This window comes from Microcaecilia unicolor, chromosome 2 (genome assembly GCF_901765095.1).
Source record: "Microcaecilia unicolor chromosome 2, aMicUni1.1, whole genome shotgun sequence".
NCBI lineage: Eukaryota > Metazoa > Chordata > Amphibia > Gymnophiona > Siphonopidae > Microcaecilia > Microcaecilia unicolor.
Window position 1 is genome coordinate 327,948,280 of NC_044032.1, and position 22,486 is coordinate 327,970,765.

The 22,486-nt window shown below is 44.9% G+C and overlaps 1 protein-coding gene across 1 annotated transcript in view; it reads right to left on the reverse strand.

Annotated features, from left to right (window-relative positions):
• The window catches only part of DNAH6 (dynein axonemal heavy chain 6), a 2,906,060-nt gene that overhangs the window by 2,821,169 nt on the left and 62,405 nt on the right, over positions 1-22,486 (reverse strand). Inside the window, exons 5-6 of the mRNA XM_030192089.1 lie at positions 16,371-16,505; positions 16,134-16,257 (exon numbers count right to left, since the gene is read on the reverse strand). Of these exons, the coding sequence (XP_030047949.1) occupies positions 16,134-16,257; positions 16,371-16,505 (259 nt within the window). The remainder of the gene's footprint in view (positions 1-16,133; positions 16,258-16,370; positions 16,506-22,486) is intronic.

A 22,486-nucleotide genomic window follows, 5' to 3' on the forward strand; every position in this document is an offset into this window, starting at 1 on the left:
TCTGAAGGATGTTCTTATAGATCTAATAGCTTCCTTCATCTCACTTTTTTAATTATTTATTTAAAGTTTCAAATTTATTACAAGCATTATCTCTTGTTACAGAAAATCAGAGCTTATTAACATTCATGAAAACTAAATATTTAGACATTCCTAATAATAAGAACATACTAAAAAAAGGAAAAATTAACTCTTTCTTAGACCACCTAAATATCAAGAAGGCAGGGGGCGCTAGGAAACAAATGGTGGTATTTATCTTAAGAAAAAAAACAAAATGAAAACAAAGATGGCCTGGACTTAACATCCACTTAATTAAATCTTAACCCAGATTTCTTACTTTTCAGAAACTATCTGGTAACATTCTTAATATCCAAAAATTCTTTCAGTTGCTGAGGTTCAAATAAGATATATTTTTTATCTAAATACTTAATTAAGCATTTACAAGGATAAGAAAGAGTAAAACTAGCTCCTAAGGAACGAGTCTCTTCTCGAAATGCTAGAAAAGCTTTTCGCCTATCTTGTATGGTTTTCACCACGTCAGGATAAATCCAAACTCTATCTCCCATAAAAGTTTTCATAGTATTTTTGAAGAAAATTTTAGTATTAAGTTTAGATCCTGCTCGAAAACCATCGGATACAGAAAGTGAAAGTGCCTTGGTGCTTTGTAGCTTTTACTATATGAGACGTGGGGTAAGGAATAATATATTGTAGAGGAATATATTCGAGTTATTCCTCAAGTTTTCCACGTCATCACTGTGACCCCTGATGCAGGTGCTAGTCACCGAAACACGGCCTGTGTTGGGTCTTTTTGTCAAGGCTCATTCATTAAAGAACTGTGTTCCATTTTTAAAGGCCCGTGGTGCTGTTTTTTTTGTTTTTCCATCTCACTTTTTAACCATGCCAGCTGTCATTTGGCCTTCCTTCCATCTTTTTTAATAGGTGGAATATATCTGGTCTGGGCTTCCAGGATAGTATTTTTGACTAACATCCATGCCTAATGCAAATTTTTGGCCTTTATATTTGCTGCTCTGTTTGTTTTTTTGACCATTCTCTTTTTACCATAGTCTCCTTTTTGAAAGTTAAATGCTAACATATTGGATTTACTGTGTGTGCTTACTACAGTTATATCAAATCTGATCCTGTTATCAAGTAGCCTCAGCACTGTTACCTCCTGCACCAGATCATGAGCTCCATTACAGACTAGGTCTAGAATTGCTCCCTCTCTTGTTAGTTCATGAATCAGCTGCTCCATAAAGCCATCCTTGATTTCATCTAAGAACATTACCTCCCTAGCATGCCCTGATGTTACATTTATCCAGTCAATATATGGGTAATTAAAATCAGTCATTATTTTTGTGCTACCCAGTTTGTTAGCCTCCCTGATTTCTGCTAACATTTCTGCACCTGTCTGTTCATTCTGGTCAGGTGGATGGTAGTATACTTCTATCACTATCCTTTTCCCCTTTATATATGGAATTTCTAACCACAAGGATTTCAAGGTGCATTTTTTGTGTCTTGCAGAATTTTTAGCCTGATTCAAGGCTGTCTTTAATGTATAACGCTGCCCCTCCACCAATTTGATCCACCCTATGACTGCGATATAATTTGTATCCTGGTATTAGTGTCCCATTGGTTAATTTAATTCCACCAAGTCTCAGAGATGCCTATTATACCTATCTTTCATTTAGTACAATATATTCTAACACTTCCATCTTATTTTTTAGACTTCTGGCATTAGCATACAGAAACTTCAGACAATGTTTTTTATTCCTTGGTCAGCAGTTGACGGTGATAATTTGGAATCTTCAAAATCTTTCTGCTCTTTATTTAAAGACAGCTGAAGGCGTATTTTCAAAGCACTTAGACTTACAAAGTTACATGGAGGGGCAGTTTTGAAAGAAACGTCCAAGTTGCGATTTGGATGTCTTTGTAAAACGTCCAAATCTGGGGGCGGAGAAAACCATATTTTCAAAAGAAGATGGACATCTATCTTTCATTTCAAAAATACCATCAGAAACGTCCAAATCCAAGGACGCCCTTAAATTTGGACGTCCCTAGACTTGGACGTCCTTGGATTTGGACGTCTTTGACTTTCAGCGATTTTCGAAACCAATGACGTCAAAGTCAAAAATGTCCAAATGCAACCCATTTGGACGTGGAGGAGCCAGCATTTCTAGTGCACTGGTCCCCCTAACATGCCAGGACACCAACCAGGCACCCTAGGGGGCACTTCAGTGGACTTCATGAAATGCTCCCAGGAACATAGCTCCCTTACCTTGTGTGCTGAGCCCCCCCCCCCAAAAAAAAACTCAAACCCACTACCCACAACTGTACACCGCTACCATAGCCCTTACGGGTGAAGGGGGGCACCTATATGTGGGTACAGTGGGTTTGTGGTGGGTTTTGGAGAGCTCACTGTTTCCTCCACAAATGTAACAGGTAGGGGCAGATATAGGCTTGGGTCCGCCTGTCTGAAGTGCACTGCAGTACCCACTAAAACTGCTCCAGGGACCTTCATGCGCTGTCATGGACCTGAGTATGACATCTGAGCCTGGCATAGAGGCTGGCACGAAATATTTTTAAAGATGTTTTTTGAGGATGGGAGGGGGTTAGTTACCACTGGGGGAGTAACAGGAGGTCATCCCCAATTCCCTCCAGTGGTCATCTGGTCATTTCGGGCACCTTTTTATGCCTTATTTGTAAAAAAAAAACATGTCCGTGTGAAAACGTCCAAGTGTTCGTCATGGACGTCCTTGCTTTTTTCGATTATGGGTCAAAGACGTCCAAGTGTTAGGCACGCCCAAGTCCTGTCTTCGCTACGCCTCCAACACGCCCCCTTGAAATTTGGATGTCCTTACAACGGACTGCAGTTGGAGACGTCCAAAATCGGGTTTCAATTATACTGATTTGGACGTCTCTGGGAGATGGACGTCCATCTTCCAATTTATGTTGAAAGATAGATGTCCTTCTCTTTCGAAAATGAGCCTGATAGTAACATATGGCTGCTGAGTCAGGGCATATATGTATGCTCTGCTGTGACCCACACCCTTTCTCCCATTCTGTTTCCTCTCCTAATTTGTTCCTCTTTCCTATCGAAATTGTAGTTCCTTTCATTGTTTGTATTGTATTGTATTGTAAATTTGTGAACCACCTAGATAGTTCTACAGTTGGTATGATATAGTAAATAAACCTAAACTTGAAACTGAGCCCCTACTAGTCTACTATGGCCTTTATTGCAACCTATCTTCCCTGTTTGATGATATCCCTCAAAGATACCTTGTTCTGAAACATGCGCTTTTGAGTGACTGTTGACCTTCCTCCAGTTTTTAGTTTTAAAGCTGCTCTATCTCCTTTTTATGCTGAAGTATTTTTATTAATAATCACACCAGCAAGAACAAACCTTAGTCACAGAACAGTCACTGAAAATAAACTGGTACAATCTGAAATCAAACTGAAAGGTATGCTGTTAAATAACTGATACTAATGATGAAGCTTTAATTAATCTATATTTTATGTTTTATTAGTAATAGATTGTGATTCTGGAAGAACCACTTTTGAGGTATTTGCAGTACATAAGAATGCCATGTTTTGTTATGTTTTGTATATTAACTAGAACCTTCCCACCTTCCCCTCCCCAATATACAGTATGTGTCATGTAATGGGACATCCAGCTACATATGAGCAAAGGCACTAGTAATTCAGCATTGTACTGTGAGCTGTGGGTTACAGAGAATTCAAGAAGGCATCCCGAGTCCACAGAAAGCCTTCCCCTTTCCTTGACTCAGTTTCTAAAATGTCACAGTATTCCATCACCGCCAAATTAATCATCATAGAACACCACTAGGTCACTAGCTCTAGAAGCAGCCAGTTCTGCAGAATGGACTTCTTCCCCATAAGAAACACTCGCTTCAGAAATCCTGTGAATTTTTGCTGTACAGGGAACCCTCTCTCAAATTTATCAAAAAGCAAAAATGATTTCATAGTCCATCACGTCTGCCACAGGGTAGACACATGAACGCAGATCCGCCTCCAAAAGGTAGCAATTGCAGCACAAGTCCAAAACAGGTGTCCCAATGTAGGCAGTGATTGTTGACACTTCAAGCAAGCACTATCAGCACAAAAAGAAGATTTACAAGCTATGGGGTGAAATAAACATATGCATTTAATAATTAATTTCCCATAAAAAGACATTTGGAGTTACAATAAGGCTGGACATCAAACCATCACTTAAGTAAGTCTCCTGAAAGATGAATATTCAACTCCTCACCCCATTTTTCTGCTAATGAAGTATAATCAAAATCTGGCGCTCTTTTCTGTAAATATTTATGATGATACCTCAATGGTACCAATAGCTGTGCATCTAGACAAAGTGCTTCCATTAGAGTTTCATAACTTGTATTACAGAGAGCAAGTGTAGGCAAGGAAGCTACATAATGGCACAATTGAAGGTATGAATATAGACCTCTAGGAGAAAGACCAAATTCCACCCTCAGTGCCTCTCAAGTCTTCATCTTCCCCTCCTCCGTCACAACCTGGTGAACATACAGGAAAATGGGCATCTTGGCTTGTCACAACCCAAGCTGTCCATCCAGCGGATGTCCATTTCTGCACTTGGTCCTTATAATGTACACTGATGATAGGTTGGGAATGTCCACAGTTTGGCCATCTCTGTGACAATTTAGGAATGCATCTGTGAGGATCCTGCGGAAATAGGTGGGGAAGTTGCTAGTGAAAGGAGAAAGAAGGGAAAGTTTTACCCTGAAAACTTAAAGAACTACAAATCCCAGTTTCCCCATGGTAGATGGCCTGCTCCTCCTCAGGAATACAAGTGGCTTATTTCATCTGTGACTGAGGAAGACTACAGTTCCCAAGAGCCTCTGGATAAAACCCCAGATCCCATTAGGAAGGAGAGCACAGGTCCCAGGCTCCTGGTGAGGAGGGAGGGGACTGGTTCAGGGAGGCTAATCAGGAGGATTTGGGACGGCTGGGGGGGATACAAGAAGAGGAGCTGATGGGACTGGCAGCAGGTAGCAGGAGGAGTTGTCCCGAGGGGGAGAAGCAGCTGACTCTGAAACTATGGATATCTCTGCACTGGCCAAGATACAAGGGAAAAGGCTAAAAGGGTTTATAACTGCCCTGTTCTCTAGCTTGGGTGAGAAGTGGAAGAGTGTTTGATAACAGAAGCTCTGGGAGCGTGAAAAGGGGAGTCAAGGGGAAGCTCACTACAGAAGCAGTGCCTGAAGCTAAAATTTGTGCTGAACTGCTCAAACCTGTCGTCGTCGATAACACACTGAAACCTTCTGCTCAGTGTGCTGCTGCGGCTAAGAAAGCGAATAGAATGTTGGGTATTATTAGGAAAGGTATGGAAAACAGGTGTGAGGATGTTATAATGCCGTTGTATCGCTCCATGGTGCGACCGCACCTTGAGTATTGTGTTCAATTCTGGTCGCCGCATCTCAAGAAAGATATAGTAGAATTGGAAAAGGTGCAGCGAAGGGCGACAAAAATGATAGCGGGGATGGGACAACTTCCCTATGAAGAAAGACTAAGGAGGCTAGGGCTATACAGCTTGGAGAAGAGACGGCTGAGGGGAGACATGATAGAGGTATATAAAATAATGAGTGGAGTGGAACAGGTGGATGTGAAGCGTCTGTTCACGCTTTCCAAAAATACTAGGACTAGGGGGCATGCGATCAAACTACAGTGTAGTAAATTTAAAACAAATCGGAGAAAATTTTTCTTCACCCAACGTGTAATTAAACTCTGGAATTCGTTGCCGGAGAAAGTGGTGAAGGCGGTTAGCTTAGCAGAGTTTAAAAAGGGGTTGGACGGTTTCCTAAAGGACAAGTCCATAAACCGCTACTAAACGGACTTGGAAAAATCCACAATTCCAGGAATAACATGTATAAAATGTGTACGTTTGGGAAGCTTGCCAGGTGCCCTTGGCCTGGATTGGCCGCTGTCATGGACAGGATACTGGGCTCGATGGACCCTTGGTCTTTTCCCAGTATGGCATTACTTATGTACTTATATAAGTGGGTGGAATCCAGGTGTTTGCGGAGATAAGGAGGGCAAAAAAGGACTTTGAGAAAAAGTTAGCGTTAGAAGCGAAAATACATAGTAAAACTTTTTTAGATACATTAAAAGCAGGAAGCCGGCTAAAGAATCGATTGGGCCACTGGACGAAAATGGTGTTAAAGGGGCGATCAGGGAAGACCGAGCCGTAGCGGAGAAATTAAATGAAATCTTTGCCTCTGTCTTCACCGAGGAGGATTTGGGAGGGACACCGGTGCCGGAAAGCATATTTGAAGCAGGCGAGTCGGAGAAATTAAACTAATTCTCTGTAAACTTGGAGGATGTAATGGGTCAGTTCTGCAAACTGAAGAGTAGTAAATCACCAGGACCTGATGGTATTCATTCCAGAGTATTAATAGAACTGAAAAATGAACTTGTAGAGTTACTGTTAGTAATATGCAATCTATCCCTAAAATCGAGTGTGGTACCGGAAGACTGGAGGGTAGCCAATGTTACGCCGATTTTTAAAAAAGGTTCCAGAGGAGATCCGGGAAATAATAGACCGGTGAGTCTGACGTCGGTACCGGGCAAAATGGTAGAAGCTATTATCAAGAATAAAATTACAGAGCATGTACAAAAACATGGGCTGATAAGACAAAGTCAGCATGGATTTAGTGAAGGGAAGTCTTGCCTCACCAATCTACTGCATTTTTTTGAGGGGGTGAACAAACATGTGGATAATGGGGAGCCGGTGGATATTGTGTATCTGGATTTTCAAAAGGCGTTTGACAAAGTGCCTCATGAAAGACTCCTGAGGAAACTGGAGAGTCATGGGATCGGAGGTAGGGTAATACTATGGATTAAGAGCTGGTTGAAAGATAGGAAGCAAAGAGTAGGGTTGAATGGTCAGTATTCTCAGTGGAGAAGGGTAGTTAGTGGGGTCCCGCAGGGGTCTGTGTTGGGACCGCTGCTTTTTAACATATTTATAAATGACATAGAGATGGGAGTACCTAGTGAGGTAATTAAATTCGCAGATGACACAAAATTATTCAGGGTCGTCAAGTCGCAGGAGGAGTGTGAAAGATTACAGGAGGACCTCGCGAGACTGGGGGATTGGGCATGCAAGTGGCAGATGAAGTTCAATGTTGACAAGTGCAAAGTGATGCATGTGGGTAAGCGGAACCTAAATTACAGCTATGTCATGTAAGGTTCCGTGTTAGGAGTTACAGACCTAGAAAGGGATCTGGGAGTCATCGTGGATAAGACGTTAAAATCTTCTGCTCAGTGTACTGCGGCGGCTAAGAAAGCACACAGAATGTTGAGTATTATTAGGAAAGGGATGGAAAACAAACACGAGGATGTTATAATGCCGTTGTATCGCTCCATGGTGCGACCGCACCTCGAGTATTGTGTCCAATTCTGGTCGCCGCATCTCAAAAAAGATATAAAGGAATTAGAAAAGGTGCAGAGAAGAGCGACGCAAATGATATAGGGAATGGAACGACTTCCCTATGAGGAAAGGCTGAGAAGATAATGAGCAGATTAGAGCGGACAGATGTGAAGCGTTTGTTTACACTTTCAAACAACAACAAAACCAGGGGACACAAGATGAAGCTAGAATATGGTAGATTTAAAACAAACAGGAGAAAGTTTTTCTTTACTCAGCGTGTAGTTAGACTCTGGAACTCGTTGCAGGAGAATGTAGTGACAGCAGCTGGCCTTACGGAATTTAAAGGGGGTTTGGACAGATTCCTGAGGGAAAAGTCCATTGAACATTTTTATTAATTTTTTTTTTTTTTGGGGGGGGGGGGGGGTTGCCGGGTTCTTGAAGCCTGGATTGGCCGCTGTCGGAGACAGGATGCTGGGCTTGATGGACCCTTGGTCTTTTTCCAGTATGGCGGTACTTATGTGTTTTTCATGTGTGATCAAGGTGCAATATTCTGCTAGTGTGTAGTATTTACAGCCCTTTTTGTTTTTTCACTAGGTAGTGTACTGGTGTTTTAGAGCTCGGTGTAATTACAGTGCTGCCTTTCCACGCATAAGGTTGTAGCTTTGTCCTGTCCTTGGAATTAGTGCTGTTATGGTTTGGTAAGGTTATGGGTGTGGTTTTGCACAAGTTTGTGTATAGTGTTTTGCAGTGGAGAGAGGTTGTGTGTTGGCCTTACTGAGGTGGCACCAAAACATCAGAAAGGGTTTTAGAGCCTAAATCATGACACACGACCTCCTGAAGGATCTACATATAGAGCGTATGCATTTCTAAGGTCTACACTGGCATGGTATGGGAAAGGGGGTGGAGAAATACTAAAATCCGCCCCTTTCTTTCCGAGCACTCTACCAAAACCCTCATCCACACCCTTGTCACCTCTCATTTAGACTACTGCAATCTGCTTCTTGCTGGCCTCCCACTTAGTCACCTCTCCCCTCTCCAATCGGTTCAAACTCTGCTGCCCGTCTCATCTTCCACCAGGGTCGTTTTACTCATACTACCCCTCTCCTCAAGTCGCTTCACTGGCTCCCTATCTGTTTTCGCATCCTGTTCAAACTTCTTCTACTAACCTATAAATGTACTCACTCTGCTGCTCCCCAGTATCTCTCCACACTCGTCCTTCCCTACACCCCTTCCCGTGCACTCTGCTCCATGGATAAATCCTTCTTATCTGTTCCCTTCTCTACTACTGCCAACTCCAGACTTCGCGCCTTCTGTCTCGCTGCAACCTACACCTGGAATAAACTTCCTGAGCCCCTACGTCTTGCCCCATCCTTGGTCACCTTTAAATCTAGACTGAAAGCCCACCTCTTTAACATTGCTTTTGACTCATAACCACTCGCCTCCACCTACCCTCCTCTCTTCCTTCCTGTACACATTAATTGATTTGATTTGCTTACTTTATTTTTTGTCTATTAGATTGTAAGCTCTTTGAGCAGGGACTGTCTTTCTTCTATGTTTGAGCAGTGCTGCGTACGCCTTGTAGCGCTATAGAAATGCTAAATAGTAGTAGTAGTAGTAGTACTGGCTAAAGAGGAAAGAGGGAAGGAAGGGAGAAAGAGCTGGCTTTTTTGGAAATAACCATATTAGCATATTCATTTGTATATATATATATATATATATATATATATATATATATATATATATAAAATTCAGAAAATCACTAAAGACTTACCTGTTGGGAAAGGCATACCCGACTGACCCAACATAAATGCCTCAACTCCGCAACTCATCAACACCAAAGATCGTATTGGACATTATCAAACCCTCCCTATCTTTACCCTACATGCCTGAATCTTATCTTCCCTATTCCACCCTAACATCTAATTGTATTTGTTCCCTGCCGGACTTGGCGAATGCCATTACGGTACTATGTAAGCCACATTGAGCCTGTAAATAGGTGAGAAAATGTGGGATATATATATATATATATCGCCCCATCCTTTTGCCCCCAAATGAATGCCAATGACTGTATTCTGTGGTAATAATAAACTTTGGGCCCATGGGGGCCTACTTCAATTACTAAAGACTGAAAGGCAACTACAAAGGTCCTCTCTGCCCCTGCGGCTGAGGACCTTGGGGCAGATGCACTAAGGTCCTCAGAAGAGCCCTTCCCTTACCGATTCCATAGCAAATCGATAGGGAACAGCCATGCATCAAGGAAAGGGAATGCAAATGAGCTGCTCGTTGTAGTTTACTTGCATTCTCTATTCCCTCGGAAGCCAGTCGGCCGGTCGAGCATGCGCAGAGCAGCCAAGTATTATGCTGGCTGCTCTGCGCATGCCAAGGACGTCCTTTATGGACGTCCTTCACTCAAAAAACAAACAAAAAAAAAAAGACGTCCCGACCCTGATGAGCAGGAAACTTGTCAGCAGCCTGAAACCTCAGAAGAGAAACAGTGCTGAAAAGAGCCCCAGTTAATTTAAGTGCTACTGCTCTTGGGACCAGATGCACTAAACTTTAACAACCCTTTTACAACCCTTTAACAAACAAGTTTTAAACCGTGACATGCATTAAAGGCCTTTTTCCGACATAGGTAGCAGCTAACAAAAACGGAATGCAGATGAGCAATTTGTGTACAAACCCCATTGTAACAAGACGCACTAACATTGTCCGATTGCCTTAACGCAGGAAAAATGCAGGAAATCTAACGAGAGGTCTGTACCTCTCTCGTTAGGGCTACCCAGCTTCCAAACTGTAATGAAAAAAAAAATTGGGAGGGAAGGGGAAAAAACGGGCGTCAAGAGCATCCTTTATTGACGCCCGAGGTCCCCGCTGCTCCCCGCTCCCCCTGCATTTAAAAAAAAGGAAAAAAATGATCGGGAGGGGGCAAAGGTGCTCGTCAGGAGCGTCCTTTATGGACGTCCTTGCCCCCGCCCCCCGTCCGAGGTCACCACTGCTCCCCACTTCCCAAAATCAAAACTTTAAGCTGCCCCGGCCCACCCTTCCCTTCCTCTCTTCTCTTTCTCCCCAGCTCCGCCTCCCGTCATCCTCTGCCCCATGCACCACCCCCCCCACCTCCCCAGAGGTCGTCGCCGCCGTTCCCCCCCTCCACTGGTGCCCCCTCCGTCTTACCGGGCCGTGCAGCGCCTCTCACCTCTGTGTGAAGGCGCTGCACAGGGAAGAACAGCTGACCGCCTCCTCTGCAGTCTCCGACGTCCCTCCTCCCTCCTTTCTCCTGGGCCCGCCCTCATCTGACGTAACCAGATGTGCGGGCCCAGGAGGAAGGAGGAAGGAGGGACATCAGAGGCTGCAGAGGAGGCGATCAGCTGTTCTTCCCCGTGCAGCGCCCTCACACAGAGGTGAGAGGCGCTGCACGGCCCGGTAACACGGAGGGGGGCACCAGTGGATGAGGGGAATGGCGGCGACGACCTCAGGGGGAGTGGCGGGGGCGGGTCACGGGGCGGAGGATAGCGGGAGGCGGAGCTGGGGAGAAAGAGAAGAGAGGAAGGGAGGGGCGGGCTGGGGCAGCTTAAAGTTTTGATTTTTAGGAAGCGGGGAGCAGCGGCTGCAGGGCCCGGTAAGACGGAGGGGGGCCTGGTGGAGGGGGGAACGGCGGTGGCGACCTCTGGGGGGGCGGCGGGGGCGGGGCACGGGGTGGAGGATGGCAGGAGCTGTTTTTTGTTAAAAAGCAGGAAGGGAGGGAGAGGGGGAGTCGGGGCTGCCTACAAAAGGCACGATTTTTAAGCATGGGGGGCGGGGAGCAGCGGCGACATCGGGCGGGGGGGGCAAGGACGCTCATAAAGGACGCTCCTGAGGAGCGCCTTTGCCCTCTCCCGAAACACACATGTTTTGGAGTTTTTTGTTTTTGTTTTGACATTTGGGACATGCACAGAGCAGCCAGCAGAACGCTTGGCTGCTCTGCGCATGCTTTAGGGGCCAATTACCGACGGGGATTACACCAGTTTGATGCATTGTTCTTTATAATACCACACCGAACATGTGCAACTCGTTTTTTTGGTGCATTCTTCGTTTTTTAAAATTTGTTAGGGACTTTTACGTTTTAGATTTTTTTACATTTGGTTGATGCATCTGGCCCTTGGTTGTGTAACATTTCCATTGTTTACTGCTTTGCATGTTAAAGGCAGGCTTACATCAGGCAATTAGGAAGGACTTCTCTGAAGAAAAAAAAATCCAAGTGCTGGTCAGGGACATCTACTACTACTACTACTATTTAGCATTTCTATAGCGTTACAAGGCATATGCAGCGCTGCACAAACATAGAAGAAAGAAAGTCCCTGCTCAAAGAGCTTACAATCTAATAGACAAAAAATAAAGTAAGCAAATCAAATCAATTAATGTGTACGGGAAGAAAGAGAGGAGGGTAGGTGGAGGCAAGTGGTTACAAGTGGTTACGAGTCAAAAGCAATGTTAAAGAGGTGGGCTTTCTGTCTAGATTTAAAGGTGGCCAAGGATGGGGCAAGACGTAGGGGCTCAGGAAGTTTATTCCAGGTGTAGGGTGCAGCGAGACAGAAGGCGCGAAGTCTGGAGTTGGCAGTAGTGGAGAAGGGACCAGATAAGAAGGATTTATCCATGGAGCGGAGTGTACGGGAAGGGGTGTAGGGAAGGACGAGTGTGGAGAGATACTGGGGAGCAGCAGAGTGAGTACATTTATAGGTTAGTAGAAGAAGTTTGAACAGGATGCGAAAACGGATAGGGAGCCAGTGAAGCGACTTGAGGAGAGGGGTAGTATGAGTAAAGCGACCCTGGCGGAAGACGAGACGGACAGCAGAGTTTTGAACCGACTGGAGAGGGGAGAGGTGACTAAGTGGGAGGCCAGCAAGAAGCAGATTGCAGTAGTCTAAATGAGAGGTGACAAGGGTGTGGATGAGGGTTTTGGTAGAGTGCTCGGAAAGAAAGGGGCGGATTTTACGGATGTTGTAAAGAAAGAAACGACAGGTCTTGGCAATCTGCTGGATATGAGCAGAGAAGGAGAGAGAAGAGTCAAAGATGACCCCAAGGTTTCGAGCTGAGGAGACAGGGAGAATGAGAGAGCCATCAACAGAAATAGAAAACGGGGGGAGCGGGGAGGTGGGTTTGGGGGGGAAAATGAGAAGCTCGGTTTTGGTCATATTTAATTTCAGGTGGCGTTGAGACATCCAGACAGCAATGTCAGACAAGCACGCTGAAACTTTGGTTTGGATGCAAGGTGAGATATCAGGGGTAGAAAGGTAGATTTGGGAGTCATCAGCATAGAGATGGTAGGAAAAGCCATGGGATGAGATTAATGAGCCAAGGGAAGAAGTGTAGATAGAAAAGAGGAGGGGACCAAGAACAGAACCCTGAGGTACGCCGACAGGCAGAGGGATAGAAGTAGAAGAGCAGCCACCAGAGTGAACACTAAAGGTGCGAAGGGAGAGGTAGGAAGAGAACCAGGAAAGGACAGAGCCCTGGAATCCAAGTGAGGACAGGGTATCGAGAAGTATGCTGTGATCGACAGTGTCAAAAGCAGCGGAAAGATCAAGAAGAATGAGGATGGAATATTGACCTCTGGATTTAGCCAGTAATAGGTCATTGGAGACTTTAGTAAGCGCAGTTTCGGTTGAGTGGAAAGGGCGAAAATCAGATTGTAGTGGGTCAAGTATAGCACGTGAGGAGAGAAAATCAAGGCAGCGGCGGTGAACAGCACGCTCAAGTAATTTGGAGAGAAAAGGAAAGAGGAAGATGGGTCGGTAATTAGAGGGACAAATAGGGTCAAGTGAAGGCTTCTTAAGGAGAGGTGTGACCACAGCATGTTTAAAGGCAGCAGGGACAGTCGCAGTGGAAAGTGAGAGGTTGAGAATGTGACACATAAAAGGAATAAGAGCAGGAGAGATGGCATTAAGAAGGTGGGTGGGAATGGGATCAGAGGAGCAGGTGGTACATTTTGAGGAAGAATGGAGAAGTGTAGTTTCCTCTATAGTAACTTCAGGAAAGAAGGAAAGGGAATGGGGGGAAGGAGAGAGAGGAGAACGGATTAGTGGAGGGAGAGGTAGTGAGGTAGAGAATGCAAGGTTTATCTTTTGAACCTTGTCGTGAAAGAATTCAGCAAGGGTCTGAGGAGATAATGAAGGGGGAGTTGGGGGAGGGGGCACCTTGAGGAGAGAGTTCAATGTGGTGAAGAGAAGTCGAGGGTTAGAGCCAAAAGAGTTGGTCAGTTGGATATAATAATCCTGTTTGGCACGTAAAAGAGCAGATTGGAAGGAGGTCAGCATGAACTTAAAGTGTAAGAAATCAGCAAGGGCCCGAGATTTCCGCCAGAGGCGTTCGGCGGAGCGGGTACAGGAACGTAGGTAGCGGATATTAGAAGTCAGCCAAGGTTGGGGTTTTGTACGCCTTATAGGGCGGGTCATCAAACGTGCAAGAGTGTCTAAGGCAGAGGATAGAGTATTGTTGTAAGAAGAAACAGCCTCGTTGACAGACGTGGATGGTGCCACAGTAGAGAGGAGGTTTGAAACATGGGAGGATAGAGATGAAGGGTCTAACAAGAGCTGGACGTATTCCTGCAGCTTTTGTGATGGGCGTCCTTCTTGGACGTGTTTTTCTTAGCTGCAATTAGGAAGGACTTCTCTGAAGAAAAAAAAAAGGATGTCCCTGTTTTACTTACCTGCCTGAACTGACCACAACCACAGTTCTCTCAACAGTCCCCTCCAAGGTTGTTTTCATCTTGTGCCCCCCCCCCCCCACCCCCAGGATCGGGACGTGCGAGGACGTCCAAATCAAAACTTTTTGGACGTCCCTCCCTCCAGGTCTCTCTCAGCCAATCCCAGAGCGATTAGCTGATACTGGTAACAGCTAAACAAGCTGTGATTGGCTGAGAGAGACCTGGAGGGAGGGACATCCAAAAAGTTTTGAATTGGACGTCCTCGCACGTCCTGATCTTGTGGGGGAGGGGGGGGCACAAGCTGAAACAATCTTGGAGGGGACTGTTGAGAGAACTGTGGTTGTGGTCAGTTTAGGCAGGTAAGAGAAACAGGGATGTCCTTTTTTTTTTTTCTTCAGAGAAGTCCTTCCTAATTCCAGGTAAGAAAAACACGTCCAAGAAGGACGCCCATCACAAAAGCTGCAGAAAGACATCCATCTCATGTTAGACGTCCCTGACAAGCACTTGGACGTTTTTTTCCCCGATTTTTTTTTTGTTGTTACATTTATAGAAGTTTTTAGAGGCTGCGCAGCCCCAACGAGAGGTACAGACCTCCCATTAGATTTTCCACGGTTAGGCAATCGGAAAACGGTAGTGCATCTCATTACAATACGATTTATACACATTGGGGTATAATTTGCTCATCTGCATTCCGTTTTCGTTAGCTGCTACCGTGATCGGAAAATGGCTCAGAGAAGCATTTAGTGCATGCCACAGTTTACTACTTGTTCATTAATGGCTCATTAATGACTCGTTAATTGCTCGTTAAGTTTAGTGCATCTGGCCCCTTATACGGATTGTATAACAGATACAAGAAAAGCAACTTAGACACAGGAGACTGAGGTGAGGGGAGGATTTGTTGCTTGCTAGGGCTGCCCTAGGCAGTGCCTAGAGGGTGGCAGTGACTCCTGGCTCCAGATCCGGAAAGACTATACTGAGCCATAAGTGAGAAGCTATATTTTTGGGGACCTGCTTTAAAGGAACTAGCGGAATTGCAACAACTGTAAACTATTTGTATTTTGAAATGGACATATCTTTCAGTTATTAAAAGAACCTCACCAAGCCAGGTGTGTTGGAGTTCAGTCTCAGAATCGTCCAGGACAAGCTGAAGCAATATCGGTTCCCAGGTGGGAGGCGTGACGACAGCATGAAAACGTCCACTGATATGTTTCTATAATCTGGAGATTTTTTCTGATGTTCAGCATTGGACATCTCAATTCTGACTTGAACATCTTTTTGAAAATGCCCCTCAATGTAGGAAGCCAATGCTCATGTATGAGAATAGGAGTCACTCTATCAAATTTCTTAGAACCATGGATTAACTTAACTACAGTGTTTTGTATTAATTGTAAATGCTGATGTTGATATTGTGGAAGGCCTTGAAGAAGAGAGTTACAATAATCTAAGTGTGAGATGACTAGAGAGTGTGTATCAGCAAGCAAAGAGAGGTATCAAAAATGGAATGAACCAGTCAGATTTGCCTTAATACAAAGGAAGATTTTTTGATTATAGAAGAGAGATGGCTTCCAAAAGTCAATTAGTTATTCATCAGTACAAAAATCCTGACTGTATCTTTAAGTGGGATATGAACTCCATGAATTATATGCGAGTAGGATAGATCAGCAGAGCCTATCAAAAGAAAGCGTACAGCAAAAGTTTTAGTAGGGTTTTGATTCAGCCCATTTAATGCAATCCAATCAGAAATCTGTGAAAGCTTACTGGAGATGCTATCAATTCCAGATGAAGAACGAGTTTCAAGAAGGAACAACATATATATTCAGTGCCACTAGCTATACAGATAGCCAGCACTTAATTCATTCATGTTTAATCCGGGATCCATGCCAGCTGAATATTAGGCCCATAGAAAATAGGTGTTTAAAACAAATAAGTATAGTGGTCTAAAACAACCAAACATTTCTGTCATTGCTAACATAGGTTATTATAAGCCAAAAGTCCTGAATGTAAATACAGTATCCCTTCAACTTTCATTCCAATATTTTTGTATTCAAATACCTGTTTTTACGGATCCATAAAAGTAATCATCAGGTGTGAATCCAGCTTCAAGTAAGGCAGTTCGACAAGCACTTCTAACTACTTCTTTTGCAAGCTCCCTGAATTCTAATAAGCGGTTTGCCACCTAGGAAGAGAGTATATGAGTATATTAGCTATGAATAGCAATTCAACAAAAATCCAAGTAAAGACATTTTATGGAATTTATGTCTTTTTTTATTTTATTTGTATTTATTTTACCTCTTCAAGGAGCTTGAACTGAGCATCTGTAAATTCTTTCAAAGTGTATGTATAGCCTTTCTCGATACGGCATAGCACCATGTCACTGATTCGATAGCACATTTCTTGAACATTAAGAATGGCAGGTCTCAAACACTTATATATAAATAAAAAAAAACAGATACAAACAGAAAATTATTTTAGCAATATTACTTTTAACAATAGATTGCTGAAAGATGCATTTATCCATAACCAAGTCCTCAAGTCCTTTCTCTCTATTTTCTTTCCATCTACTCAATTCAACATGGGTTAACTGTCTTAATCTATAGAAATGATCCTGGTTTTTTTCTGCCACATTCATTTTATCTCTTATTAGAGCAAAAATTGTGGCATCCAGCCTTTAACTAGAGGATTGGTCAGTTCAAGGCTCATACTTTGACTCACATGAAGGCAGGCTCAGATTGCTAAAGTGACTGGCCCTAAGGCAAAGGCACCTCTGATTTCCAGTGGCATAGCCACGGGTGGATCCAGGTGGCAGGGGCCCACCCAGCAGTTATGCACCCTTGCTGTGGCTTGTGGGGATCCTCAAGGTCCACCAGCTGAAGACCTCAGTGTTCTTCCCAGGGCCTTTGTAGCAGTGTACCGCCTGGCTAACTTCACTCTATTGACCAGCATCTCTCCCTCTCACTTTCATTCTCCCCTGTTCATGGTCCAGCTTCCCTACCGTACCCTCCCCCCCTGCTTTTCCAACATGTCCCACAGTCTCTCAACCCCCCTTCCCCCCCAGTGTACCTTTTACAACTTCATTTCTGGAAGTCACTGTGTGGCCAGCCCTAGAGCCCTCTCTCTGACACAACTTCTTGTTTCTGCATAGGAGAGACCCTGTCAAAGAGAAGACTCTGGGGTCGGCTGTGAGCAGCATGAGTCAAATCACTGCTTGCTGCCAGTGACCTCCAGATGTGTTGTAAAAGGTACACGGGGGGGGGGGGGGGGTTGTTGAGAGACTTTGGGAGATGGATAGTCCATGGAAATGGAGGGGTTGGAGAGAAAATGTTGTGCCCACCTAAGATTGGCCATCTGGCTACGCCACCAGTCCTCATGACTTCTAAAGGAGTCTTGGGACACCAAGAAGGCATTCTTAGCATTTGGAAGGCTTGGAGGCCACAGTTTTGAAGCCTGACTTCAGTGCCGGGCAAAATAGTGGAAACTATTATAAAGAATAAAATTACGGAACACATAGACAAACATGGTTTAATGGGACAGAGTCAGCATGAGTTTAGCCAAGGGAAATCTTGCCTGACCAATTTGCTTCATTTCTTTGAAGCAGTAAATAAACGTGTGGATAAAGGTGAGCTAGTTGATGTAGAGGGGCATAATCGACCAGAAACGCCTATCTCCATGGGCGTTAATCTCCGAGAACGGGTCCGTGAAGGGGCGGAGTGAACCGTATTTTTTAAAAAAAATAGACGCCCATGCTTTATTCGCCAAGGTGTGAGCTGGGCGTTTTTGCTTTTCACCGATAATGGAAAATGAAATCGCCCAGCTCAAAAACGAATAAATGCAAGGCATTTGTTCGTGGGAGGGGCCAGGATTCATAGTGCACTGGTCCCCCTCACATGCCAGGACACCAACCGGGCACCCTAGGGGGCACTTTTACAAAAACAAAAAAAAAGGTAAAAGAGCTCCCAGGTGCATAGCACCCTTCCCTTGGGTGTTGAGCCCCCCAAATCCCCCTCAAAACCCACTGCCCACAAGTCTACACCAGTACTATAGCCCTAAGCGGTGAAGGGGGGCACCTACATGTGGGTACAGGGGGTTTGGGGGGGTTGGACGACTAGTAGCATTAAGCAGCACAATTGTAACAGGTAGGGGGGGGATGGGCCTGGGTCCACCTGCCTGACGTCCACTGCACCCCCTAACAACTGTTCCAGGGACCTGCATACTGCTGCTTGGGAGGAGGGTATGACATTTGAGGGTGAAAGTAAAAAGTTGTGAAACATCATTTGTTGTGGTGGGAGGGGGTTAGTGACCACTGGGGGAGTCAGGGGAGGTCATCCCCGACTCCCTCTGGGGGTCATCTGGTCATTTAGGGCACTTTTTGGGGCCTTATTCGTCAAAAAACAGGGTCCAGGAAAAGTGCCCTAAATTCTAGCTACAAACGCATCCATTATCGGCGAAGGGCGCCCATCTCTGTTCGGGTGATAACCACGCCCCAGTTCCGCCTTCACCACGCCTCCGACACTCCCCCGTCAACTTTGTCCGCATCCGCGACGGAGTGCAGTTGAAAGCGTCCAAAGTTCGGCTTTCGATTATGCCGCTTTATTTGTTTTTGTGAGAAGAACGCCCATCTCCCGATTTAGGTCGGAACTTGGGCGTTATTCTCGTTCGATTATAAGCTGGGTAGTGTATCTGGATTTACAGAGTTAAATTGACATTTTTCTCAATGGAGGAGGGTGGATAGTGGAGTGCCACAGGGATCTGTACTAGGACCGGTGCTATTTAACATATTTATAAGTGATCTGGAAATCAGAACGACAAGTGAGGTGATTAAAATTGCAGATGACACAAACTATTCAAAGTTGTCAAAATGCATGCGGATTGTGAAAAAATTGCAGGAAGACCTTAGGAAACTGGAAGTCTAGGCGTCCAAATGGCAGATAAAATTTAATGTAGGCAAATGCAAAGTGATGCACTTTGGGAAGAATGATCCGAATCATAGTTATCTGACGCTAGAGTCCACTTTAGGAGTCAGCACTCAAGAAAAAGACCTAGGTGTCATTGTAGACAATACGATTAAATATTTTGCCCAGTGTGTGGTGGTGGCCAAAATAGCAAACAAGATGCTAGGAATTATTAGGAGAGGGATGCAAAATAAGACCAAAATATTATAATGTCTCTTTATTGCTCTATGGTGCGACATCACCTTGAGTATTGCAATCAATTTTTGTCACTGTTTCTCAAAACATATATTTAGGAATTAGAAAAGGTTCAAAGAACAGCAACCAAAATGATAGAGGGCATGGAACTGCTCCCATATAAGGAAAGGCTAAAGACGTTAGGGCTCTTCAGCTTGGAAAAGAGATGGCTGAGGTGGGATATGATTGAGGTCTACAAAATCCTGAGTAGTGTGGAGCAGGTGGAGGTGTATCGATTTTTCACTCATTCAAAAACTACACAGACCAGGGGACACTGAATGAAATTGCATGGAAATACTTTTAAAACAAATAGGAGGTAATGTGAACAAGTGCAAGGTGATGCACGTGGGAAAAAAGAACCCGAATTATAGCTATGTCATGCAAGGTTCCACGTTAGGAGTTACGGACCAGGAAAGGGATTTGGGTGTCATCGTTGATAATACACTGAAACCTTCTGCTCAGTGTGCTGCTGAGGCTAGAAAAGCGAATAGAATGTTGGATATTATTAGGAAAGGTATGGAGAACAGATGTGAGGATGTTATAATGCTGTTGTATCGCTCCATGGTGCGACCGTACCTTGAGTATTGTGTTCAATTCTGGTCGCCGCATCTCAAGAAAGATATAGTAGAATTGGAAAAGGTGCAGCGAAGGGCGACAAAAATGATAGCGGGGATGGAACAACTTCCCTATGAAGAAAGACTACGGAGGCTAGGGCTTTTCAGCTTGGAGAAGAGACGGCTGAGGGGGAGACATGATAGAGGTATATAAAATAATGAGTGGAGTGGAACAGGTGGATGTGAAGCATCTGTTCATGTTTTCCAAAAATACTAGGACTAGGGGGCATGCGATGAAACTACAGTGTAGTAAATTTAAAACAAATCGGAGAAAATATTTCTTCACCCAACGCGTAAACTCTGGAATTCGTTGCCTGAGAACGTAGTGAAGGCAGTTAGCTTGTCAGAGTTTAAAAAGGGGTTGGATGGTTTCCTAACGAACAAGTCCATAGACCGCTACTAAATGGACTTGGGAAAAATCCACAATTTCGGGAATACCTTGTATAAAATGTTTGTACGTTTGACCTGGATTGGCCACTGTCAGGGACAGGATGCTGGGCTCGATGGACCTTTGGTCTTTTCCCAGTATGGCATTACTTATGTACTTATTTTTTCACTGAAAGAAGAGTTAAGCTCTTGTGCTCCTTGCTGGGGGTTGTGGTAATTGTGGTTAGCATATCTGGGTTTAAAAAAGGTTTGGACAACTTCCTGGAGGAAAAGTTCATAGTCTGTTATTGAGATGGACATGGGGGAAGCCACAGCTTGCCCTGGGATTTGTAGCATGGAATGATGCTACTAATTGGGTTTCTACCAGGTACTTGTGACCTGGACTGGCCACTGCTGGAAGCAGGATACTGGGATAGATGGACCATTGGTCTGACTCAGTATGGCTATTTTTATGAAGATCTGGTCCTGGTTCTAAGGAGACTGTTGTGGGAACATCAGCTTCACGGAGGAGGAGTGGACCTCTCGGCATTGGCACTTCTCAGGTATTTGCGACACTAGTGTTCTGGAGCAACTGGCACCATGTTTCAGGAAGGTTTGATATTAGTACTTCTTCATCTCTGCTCTATGCCCAGCATCAGGATCTCTTGGTACCAAGGAGGATGATGTCAAATCTTTGTGAGTCCTCACTGTTGGTTCCATGGTTGCTCGGCCCGATGTCAAGGCAAATGGAGATCTTATCAGTGCCAGCATGTCCCCAGTGTCTGATGCAGCTCTGATGCCAATGGACCAGACTTAGATGAGCCACAAATTCTCTCACACAGGACCTTACAACTCCTTGGGGTTCTTCTTTGCATTTAAGAGCAGAGTTTACAATTAGAGGCCTTATAATTGGATCCAAGGTACGGCAAGCACCAGTTGTGAGGGTCAATCACAGATATGACCTTGTCACACCAAGAACACTTCTTAAAACCAGAGGGAGTTTTAGTGACATTGGTGGGAAAATAGCCAAAATGAAATCAAACGGCTCAATTACTTTTTTTTTTTTTTTTGTAAAACAGAACTGAAGTCCCAGCTAGAAAGCTCAGGCCTAAGTGGGCTGTCAAGCTGTGGAAAAAGGATGGAAACTTACACAGGCCAAAAAAAAAAAAAAATACAAACCGGGGCATTTTTGAAAGAGAAGGGCGCCCATATTTCGACACAAATCGGGAGATGGGCATCCTCTCAGGGTTGCCCAAATCAGCATAATCGAAAGCCGATTTTGGGCGTCCTCAACTGCTTTCCGTTGCGGGGATGACCAAAGTTCACAGAGGCCGTGTCGGCAGCGTAGCAAAGGTGGGACGGGGGCGTGGGTAAGAGATGGGCGTCCTCGGCCGATAATGGAAAAAAGAAGGGCGTCCCTGACGAGCATTTGGCCGACTTTACTTGGTCCCTTTTTTTTCATGACCAAGCCTCGAAAAGGTGCCCGAACTGACCAGATGACCACCGGAGGGAATTGGAGATGACCTCCTCTTACTCCCCCAGTGGTCACCAACCCCCTCCCACCCCCCCAAAAAAAAAAATTTTTTAACATTTTTGGCCAGCCTCTATGTCAGCCTTAAATGTCATACCCAGCTCCATCACAGTATGCAGGTCCCTGGAGCAGTTTTTAGTGGGTGCAGTGCACTTCAAGCAGGCGGACCCAGGCCCATCACCCCCCTACCTGTTACACTTGTGGTGGTAAATGTGAGCCCTCCAAAACCCACCCGAAACCCACTGTACCCACATGTAGGTGCCCCCCTTCACCCCTTAGGGCTATGGTAGTGGTGTACAGTTGTGGGGAGTGGGGTTTAGGGGGGGTTTGGGGGGCTCAGCACCCAAGGTAAGGGAGCTATGTACCTGGGAGCAATTTGTGAAGACCACTGCAGTGCCCCCTAGGGTGCCCGGTTGGTGTCCTGGCATGTGAGGGGGACCAGTGCACTTCGAATGCTGGCTCCTCCCATGATCAAATGCCTTGGATTTGGTTGTTTTTGAGATGGGCGCCCTCGGTTTCCATTATCGGCGAAAACCGAGGTCGCCCATCTCTAAAGTCGACCATCTCAACATTTAGGTCGACCATCTCTAATACGGGATGCCCTGCCCATTCGCGGGGACTTCCTTAGACATGGACGTCCTTAGAGATGGTCGTCCCCGTTCGATTATGCCTCTCCACGGGAAACAAATATAAAAGAAAAATACAGCATGT